Source organism: Zerene cesonia, chromosome 25, assembly GCF_012273895.1.
Source record: "Zerene cesonia ecotype Mississippi chromosome 25, Zerene_cesonia_1.1, whole genome shotgun sequence".
Lineage (NCBI taxonomy): Eukaryota > Metazoa > Arthropoda > Insecta > Lepidoptera > Pieridae > Zerene > Zerene cesonia.
The window spans coordinates 5339477-5348800 of NC_052126.1; the positions used below are offsets into that span (position 1 = coordinate 5339477).

Sequence of the window (9324 nt, forward strand, 5' to 3'; positions counted from 1 at the left end):
AAAAGGATATGGACCTCCGGCTCCCCCACTCACCGAACGAAACATAGCAGAAAGCTATTTAACGCCGGTCTTCTGTGGGGGTGTACTACTTCCCCGGTGCGAGCTGACCCAATTCGTGCGTGCTCGACTACCACATATAATTTTGATATATATCTTCCAGATCCAGATCTACATTTATAATTCGTTATAGTTCTAATGGCAACTTACTGAAAAGGACAACAAACAGTCATAAAGCCTTTTAGTTTTACAGTATCCTACCAATTTTTTTTTATACTTGATAAGTAATATCACATACATAGATACTAGCGCCACTTACGGATTATATAGGAAACTTAAAGTTGGTTGTCTATATTGTCTGTGCAATAAAGTCTTTTTAATAATCAATAAAAAAAGCTTTAACAACCGCGACCAGCAAAACATGTCAAAATTAGCATTTTCATATAATTATAATAAATTTAAATATATTTAGAATTTCCAAAAGTAAAATATTAATGAACTATATTAAGACTTTTTATTTCATCCTTTTATTGAAGAACGAATAGAAACACGTTTTGTGGAAGCAAACACTTACATTATTATTAATAATTACATTTCCAAATACACCTAATAAAAGTTATGAATATAATAGCAGTCAACGAATTCAACATATAACTTTGTAAGCTTATAACAACGAATAATTTTCCAAAAAAAAAAAAACCATCCAAACAAAATGTCAAACCAGCTCCTAGTCTATACGGATTTGAAGTACAAAACTTGAAAATGGAAGCGTGTATGTAAGCTCAGTGGGACTGTTGCCTGCGACACGAGCGCACGCGCAAGATGGTGCCTCTCATTTTATTGTTATTCGTTTCATACGCAAACGGAGAATTTGGTGAGTGATTTGTTTTTCTTAGTTTTAAATTTATTAATATAATTAAAAAAAAATGTCAAAACTCGATATTCGACGAATAAATTTTGACCGAGCATTGAAAAATCACCCCTCAGTCTTTATTACGGCCATATTCAAAAACAGTGAACGTGAGTTTCGTTTTTTGTTTATCTTAATTCGCTCTAAGATTCTGATTTTAATAATAACTTCAATCGAAAACGATCAAAAACATAACGATGTTTTAACTTAGAGTATGTTTAAAACAATCTTTATTTAAATGTAAAACTCTATAGCAAACCACGCATTAAAGCTTACCTTTAGGATAATCATTTTATTACCCACTAGCTGCGCCCAGCTGTTTCACCCGCGTAAGTCCGTATCTATCTACCTACCAAATTTAATTGCAATCGGTTCAGTAAATTTTGCGTGAAAGAGTAACAAACACACACACATCCTAACAAACTTTCGCATTTATAATATTAGTAGGATTATCATATTAGTAGGATAGGATAGGATTAGTAGAATATTAGTAGGATTCACAATATGATACCATAATCAAAACGCCCTATAATTGTGACCTATTATGAACCAAACACGAGTTAACTTAGATCTACAATTAGTTTCGCAAAACCCACAGCATCTGACACACAACACACATTTAAATATACATACAATTCAAAACCGGTTCTTACATCGAACTGTTGTGTTTGTATTGGGACGATTATCCAATGCAAATAAAGTGATCTCTGTATTTCCCCTGATATTGCGTAGCAAGAGATTTATTATGATTTTATTAGGATCATTTTCAGTAGCCAATCTGGGTGACTAGATTCTCAGCCGTTGACTCGAATTAACCAATTCAATTTATCTCAATTCCTGCGCTATATGAGAAATTTCTCTATTAATTACTATAATATGTCCGTCTATACTAATATAAATCTAAAGTGTTAATTTGAACGCGTTTATCTCGGGAAGTAATAGTGCGATTTGAAAAATTATTTCAGTGTAGGATAGTCCATTTATGGAAGAAGGCTATTGACTATATAAATTCATCAACTGGTAACATATATTTGGGTATATCCTATCCTTGTCTCCTTGAAACATCAGACATCAGTATACGCACTATCTCGCCCCTATTGGCCGTATTTAATCAAAAAATGGCCAACGTTGAGTTGAGTTACCTTACTTATCTAATAGGAAAGGGGAACCAAAAAAACATTAGCACCTTTAATAAAGCGACAGCTTTCTCGACTTCTGTTTCGTGACTATCACATACATACGAATAACAATTTTCAGATACATTAACCATTCGATTTGAATTATATTTTTAACCAACTTCAAGAAAGAGGAGGCTATCAATTGGACTGTATCTTTATTTTTATAACTCATAACTTTTTACAGGGTAAAACAATCGTAAATACTCTATTTACTTTTTTACTCTTAACACTATTGTAATTAGCAACTAAAAAAGGCGCGAATGAATACTGATTTTATCGTAACAACTCATCTCAACATATATGGCGATATCCTAAGACCATACATACCAAAGAACAAACAGCTTGCATACAAATTTTAAAATAAGACGTTTCAAGAAACAATGTGTTTGGATTATCTATCCAAAAAATTTCAACAATATCCACACATAAACTCTACATATATATATTTATATATCATAAAGTATAATATAAAAATATAGTAGCAAGTGTAAAGTACGTAAAATTATTTCTGTCTGTCTGTCTGCTACGCGGCTAAACCATATCACGTAATTGTGATCACCACCACGTAACAAGAATAAATACAGTCGTTTCGGTCGAGTCATTTTGACGGTTAAAGATATTTATTTCTCTAAAAAATACATTTTAATCACTTACAGAGAAATACAATTATTTACATCATTTTAATTCGCGTTTTGCGTTATGAAACAAACAAAAATAACAAGAAATTGAGGGTAGTTTCGACTTCTCATAAATAAAAGTAATCCAGTTATATTTTAAAGACGGATTTATTCTAAGACTTGTTGAACTAGCTAAAGAAGAGCTATTCATTGGACATAAATGATTAACTTTCATTTTTACTCTTTTTTTATCACACTAATCCTACTTATTTATTTTAATATTATAAATGCGAAAGTTTGTAAGGATGTGTGTGTGTGTTTGTTGCTCTTTCACGCAAAAATTGCTGAACCGATTGCGATTGAAATTTGGTACGTAGACTGATGGACAACTGGAATAATATATAGGCAACTTTTTACCCCGATATTCCTACGGGATACGGACTAAATACTATAAAAAAGTGAAAGTTTGTTGATTTGGATGTTCTCGAGAAAACTCGAATGTTTCACGAGCGAAAATGTTGAATGTGGGAGTCGAGCACGATTCACTTGACAAATGGTGATATGATTAATTAACAAAAAAAAAATACAAATTTAAATAAAACATTCATACCAGAAAATATGCATTTCAAATCGATTCAAATCGACAAGGTCAAGATAATTCACTGTAATGGACTTGATTTAGCAATTTTAATTCAATTGTGGTTTCAGACAACACATCAATAATAAATCGACGATTATATTATTTCGATCATAATTATATTAAGACGATACTTATTAAATAAATGGTTAGTTGACAATTCATCGTTGAAAAAATAATTACGTGTCTTCGTTAATTATTGTTGACTTACACTGTCCTAAGGCACATGAAAGAGTAAAAGAAATTGGATTGCTGGGGCGGGGCGGGGGTGGCCGAGAGGCTACGTGTTGTTACGGTTCGGCGAATGACGCGGGTTCGAACCCGCGTAGCGATCGATTTTTTTCTATTCTTTCAAAATTTCTCATCTAGGTATCTATGTAATTTCTCATATAGGTTATATAAAATATATAAGCTTTGAACTAAAAACTTGAAAAGCGGTATTTTTTAATGTTATTAATATACTTTATTGTACATACTAATACGGAAACAGTAAAATAGATTATATTACAAAATAGAGTCATCGTTGTATTTTCTTGTGTTTGATTTTACGCGAGTATAATACATTTAGAAATTAAGTCTCGGAGTCTCCCCGTGACCAGGCTCGCTAAGTGTTCGAAACGTCGGGTTAATAATATAATATCCATTATATTATATCTGTTAAAAAGTTATTAATTTCTAAAAGAGTCATCGTTACCAAACTGAGCCACAGTTGCCGGTCTTTGGCTTTACTCATCCATCTGCGTCCAGCTAACCTAACTATATCATCCAAAACGCTTTAACCCCTTCAAATTGTCAAAACTAAATCTAATTTAAAAGGGACCACATGGCATGCACCAGCTTTCAAATTAACAAGAATCATGATAATCGGTACATCCAGTATAATATAAGGTAACAATGCAATACTAAAGTCAAATTGATAACCTCCTCCTTTATTGAAGTCGGTTGAAAGTGTAATATATCCCGCGAAGCCTGGTCACTCAGCCGATATAAAAAATGCACAAATAAGAAAGAACAGTTTTCCTGTATCTCACGTGTTGTGCCGTGGGAAAACACGTGTCTATATTATGTCCTACTAATATTAGAAACGCGAAAGTTTGCAAGTATGGAGGATGGATGTTTGTGACCCTTTCACGCGAAAACAGAGTGTCATATCTGTATGAAATTTGGTACAGAGATAGATTATAGTCTGGATTAGCACATAGGCTACCACGCGAGTGACGCCGCGGGTTACAGATCACTACATAGTATAAAACAAAGTCGCTTTCTCTGTCCCTCTGTATACTTAAATTTTTAAAACTACGCAATGGATTTTGATGTATTTTTCTAATAGGAAGAGTGTTTCATGAGGAAGGTTTATATGTATAACAACATCTATTAAACTACTCCGAGTTAACGCGTGCGAAGCCGCGGACAATAGCTAGTTTAAAATAAATATCACCTCACGACTGCACAACTTACGCAGACTGGTTTACCCAGCGCCATTTGGGTTTCATAAAACCCCAATAGAATAACAATGGATGAGATATTTTTCACAACACTAATTACATACTCAGGAAAACGTCAGAATCTTTACATGATGATGATATTCACAGAGTGACGATAAAGAAGTAGCCTGAATAAGGTCAACAGATTTAATTTTAAGTTTTATATTATTGAAATCTTTATTAATATCATAAAGTTGAAGAGTTTGATTGTTTGAACGCACTAATCTCGGGAACTGCTGGTCCGATTTGAAAAAATTCTTTCAGTGCTAGATAACCCATTTATTGAGGAAGACTTTAGGCTATATATGCACCACGGGCGAAGCCAGGACGGACCGTAGTAGTGGGCGGGGCGGACATTAGGCTAGTGCTTTATAAATGAGAAATTTTGAAAGAATAGAAAAAAAATTCTTTTCTTTTAAATCATGTCCTCACAGAACGTGATGATACTCGTGCCCTGTGCCCCGCTTGGGCCGAGCCCCGTGCTCGTTAGGTCGAAGGTTACCGGGCCGGAGCTCTCTGTACCATCAATTTCTTAACAAAGAAGCCCTTAAAAACAATACTGATAACGCCAATGATGTAACAGACGCAGATTGCATAACACCGACCGGACTCCCCAGCCACTGCGTGTCGCTTAACGAGTGCGACAAGCTGAAACCCCTGATACGGCGGCCGGCTGAAGAGCGGGAGACGTTGAAGCAATGGCACTGCGGCTTCGAAGGTGACGTGCCTACGGTGAGAAATCAATTCAACAACTCCCAACTTATATACACCATTATATTAACAAAATGTTAGTCTTAACTAGCATAAATTAATGTATTTTCTTTCATTCTTTCTATATTTAAATTAGCTCCGTCTAATAGATTGCGTATGGGTTGAGCATAGTTTCGCACGAATTTACCTAAAGCTTTAGCCACGACATATTTTGTTTCAATAGATTAACTCTTAACGAAACATCCGAAAAGCAGAGTTTTTAGTGTTTAACTAAGAAAACTAATATCTGGGTATAAAAAAATAACAATTACCTATATTGTGCATATTTAGTATAGTCATTTAACATGCAAGAGTAGCGATCATACATATTTTTAATATGTTTGTTTTAATAGGTATGCTGTCCACCCACGAGCCCAAAATCCCAATGTTTCACACCCTTGGGAACGCCAGGGATCTGCGTGGCGCAGGTAGCTTGTGCAAGCATAATGAAACTACTGAAACCCCCCATTTCGAGGGAAACTCTAGACTTCGTCAGTAGATCAAAGTGAGTAACACAAACTTGATAAACAACGTTACACGTTAGTGTTGTATCCCATTTATCAAAATATAGTTAACTAGCTGCGGTCCGAGGTCTCACCCGCGTAAGTAAGTACTTTGCATATTCAATTATTACAATAATGCCTAATATTTACAGATGTAAAGGACCTTCAGAGTTGAACGTTTGCTGTGAGGAACCTTTTAGAGTACGAACACCCATTGCCGAAGACAAGGATAAAATCCAAGCATCATCTAACAACCCTACCGATGCGCCGATATTTGATGACAATATTATTACAGCTATGACAGCGCCGGATGTATTTATAACACCCAATCCCATAACGATAGATGACACTTCAATTCCCGATGTAGACAATGTCCTGCCACTTAGTATTGACAGAGTAGATAAGTTTGACAAGCGATGCAAAGACGCGGGAATACCCGAGCCCAATAGCGGATGCTGCGGGATTGATAGCGCTGGTGGTAACAGAATCTTTGGTTAGTAGAATATTTATTAGCTGTCTTAATTTTAACATCAGTAAGAATAAGTTGTGCTTACTATCGATACACGGGAATAATAACGTCACGTACACTTTTTCGTAGATTTCAGAGGAGGAATTAATCCTTATTTAATGTTATGTTTCCAAATTCCATATTTTAAATATAAATTAATCATTTACCTGTTCTAGTACCAGCGTATTATGTAGACCCACTTGATTAACGACATACATTAGCCTTAACCATCACAGGAGGGCTGTATTTATTCAGTAGAAAAATACGGGCGATGATGAGATCGTGGTCCATAATCACAGAATAACTAATATATGTACTGAACTAAAATATATCACGGATCAACTTATAGCGGTGACATCAATATTTCATGCAACCAAACATCTAATCTTTCACCTGCATTGCTCGATATTAAATTGTGTTTTAACTTCCAGGTGGCAATGAGACTGCTATCGACCAATACCCTTGGCTTGCACTCATAGAATATGCTAGCAAAGCTCTGATGTGCGGCGGGTCGCTTATCAGCAGACGCTATGTGCTCACGGCTGCCCACTGCCTCGTCCGACACGATATGAAGAAGAGAGACGCGTATGCATTGCCTATCTTTTTCATTCAAATAAATTTTCGTTGTCAGGATTCGATTCATTATACTATCATGTACATTAGATTCTGCGATGTCATAAATAAAAATGAAGCTAAAAATAGTATTAATACTAAGATTTTTGTATCAATTCACATATTTTCTACTGACGATATCATCATTCACGTGGGAGACAATTAAGGCGTTCTAAAATTACAACATATCTTATAAACTCCGCTAGCCCCTTCAGCTTCTCTCGATAAATGGACAATCCAACCCTTTTTTTTTTCAATTCGACCAAATTTTCCTGAGACAAGATGCTTCAAACAAAATGCTCACTTTTATAACATCATTATTTAAGTATTAGCATATAGCATAGTTTGATCTAACCAATTGAATAATAATAAGAAACTAACGGTTTCAGAGTGTCAGTCCGTCTTGGCGACTACAATATTACTAACGATGGTTACGACTGTATTGAAGTTGACGGTGATGGTAACGATTGCAATCAAGACCCTGTTACAATAAGAATAGAGCAGACAATCCTGCATCCAGAGTACAAAATACAACAGACGGTTATGGAAGCCAATGATATCGCGTTGATTCGTCTTCAAGAATCTGTCAAATACAGCGGTGAGTAATTTGATATATGTAAATTTAGAAAGAAGAAATAATAATTAGAATTAAACCATTTTTTTTTATTTAAAAGTTTAAAAGTGTATTAGTTGGAATTTTCCCTTGTGGAACACAACACTCATTCAATGAGGAATCAGAGTCTAGATGATGGATGATAAGGGCCATCAAAAAAAAAATCAATCAATTTAAGAAGCTTTGTCTGGTTGTCTGGAAGAAAACGCTATATAGCGATAAAACCGCCAATCGTTTATATTATAACTATATTAAGTTTTTTTTTGTAGTTTTTTTAAGAGCAATAAAGAATAAATAAATAAATAAATAAATAAGCTTTGATAAAATCTCATAGTCTGACTCATAGTCACCTATTACAATCGCCCATAAATATATACCTGACTGAAATGTAGATTTAAACTAGACAATTTTGTTTGAACAATTACGAGCAATAAATTAAGTACTAAATTCATTGCTAATACATTCCGATCCCGTACCTTGAAATTAAACAAAGCTCTATCATTTCCAGATTTCATCAGACCCATCTGCCTGCCGTTCACCGACTCCCTGACGCCGCCACCCAGCGGCCTGTACCTATATGCCGCCGGTTGGGGAGCCGTCAGTGAGACCGTGTCCACCAGCGAGATCAAATTCCACGTCGATTTACCGTTCACAGAACCGAGTGTGAGTATTATACGCATCTTATTATCAGATTCTTAAAAGACAAATCAATATTTCTGATCTTATAGACTCGTAAATATGATTGAATATGGAATGACGCGCTGCCGCTACATTTAAGTAATTTGCCCGTTGTAATAGAATTTACGAATTCATAAATAGACAAACATATATAGATTAAATTGGATTTAACAATTGGATTATGGCCTGAACCCTCATAGGAGGCCTGTGTCCCAGCTGTGGGAAAATATATGGGAAGATGATGATGATGATAATAACATAGATTAAATATTGATGCGCTCTAACAAATTCATACAACCTAATCGATTTAGCTGGAATTTTGGCAGAATATACCTACAGTCTGGTTGTGATTGTTTTTATTAAATATTCTCATATCTCAATAATGATATAACATTAATAATATTCATTTAATAGTAGGAACTTAGTAGAAATAATTGAAAGACTTTAATACAAATTTACGAGGCAGTATATTTGGTACATTCGTTTCTAAAGTACCTAGAATAATTATTTACTGAGCAAACTTAAAAACTGAAGTTATTTTGGTGTATGATGACATTATATAAAAGGCAATGCAGAAACTAAATCAATTAAAAAAACACTTCGGATAAATATACTAAGGACTAGAATAATATAAAAGAAAAACACCATTGTGTTAACTTTGTCCGGAAATGATAAATTTTATAAACGATTTAAATTGAATCACAAATTATCAATAAATTAACATCATAGTTATTCTATTTCCTGTGACAAAGTACACATACATTTATTATTATTGTTAATACTATAGACTTATCGAGATTCATTCACATGTGCAACTCGGATTGTTATTGTGACTAT

At 34.5% G+C, this 9324-nt stretch overlaps 2 protein-coding genes across 2 annotated transcripts in view; one reads left to right on the forward strand and one right to left on the reverse strand.

The window, feature by feature from the left end:
• The window catches only part of LOC119836623 (protein MTSS 1), a 149591-nt gene that overhangs the window by 40446 nt on the left and 99821 nt on the right, over positions 1 to 9324 (reverse strand). The window lies entirely within an intron of this gene.
• Positions 766 to 9324, forward strand: part of LOC119836824 (phenoloxidase-activating enzyme-like) — a 12328-nt gene continuing 3769 nt past the window's right edge. Inside the window, exons 1-7 of the mRNA XM_038362300.1 lie at positions 766 to 871; positions 5407 to 5555; positions 5927 to 6078; positions 6229 to 6569; positions 7016 to 7169; positions 7586 to 7794; positions 8318 to 8472. Coding sequence (XP_038218228.1) covers positions 820 to 871; positions 5407 to 5555; positions 5927 to 6078; positions 6229 to 6569; positions 7016 to 7169; positions 7586 to 7794; positions 8318 to 8472 — 1212 coding nt within the window. The 5' untranslated portion in view covers positions 766 to 819. The remainder of the gene's footprint in view (positions 872 to 5406; positions 5556 to 5926; positions 6079 to 6228; positions 6570 to 7015; positions 7170 to 7585; positions 7795 to 8317; positions 8473 to 9324) is intronic.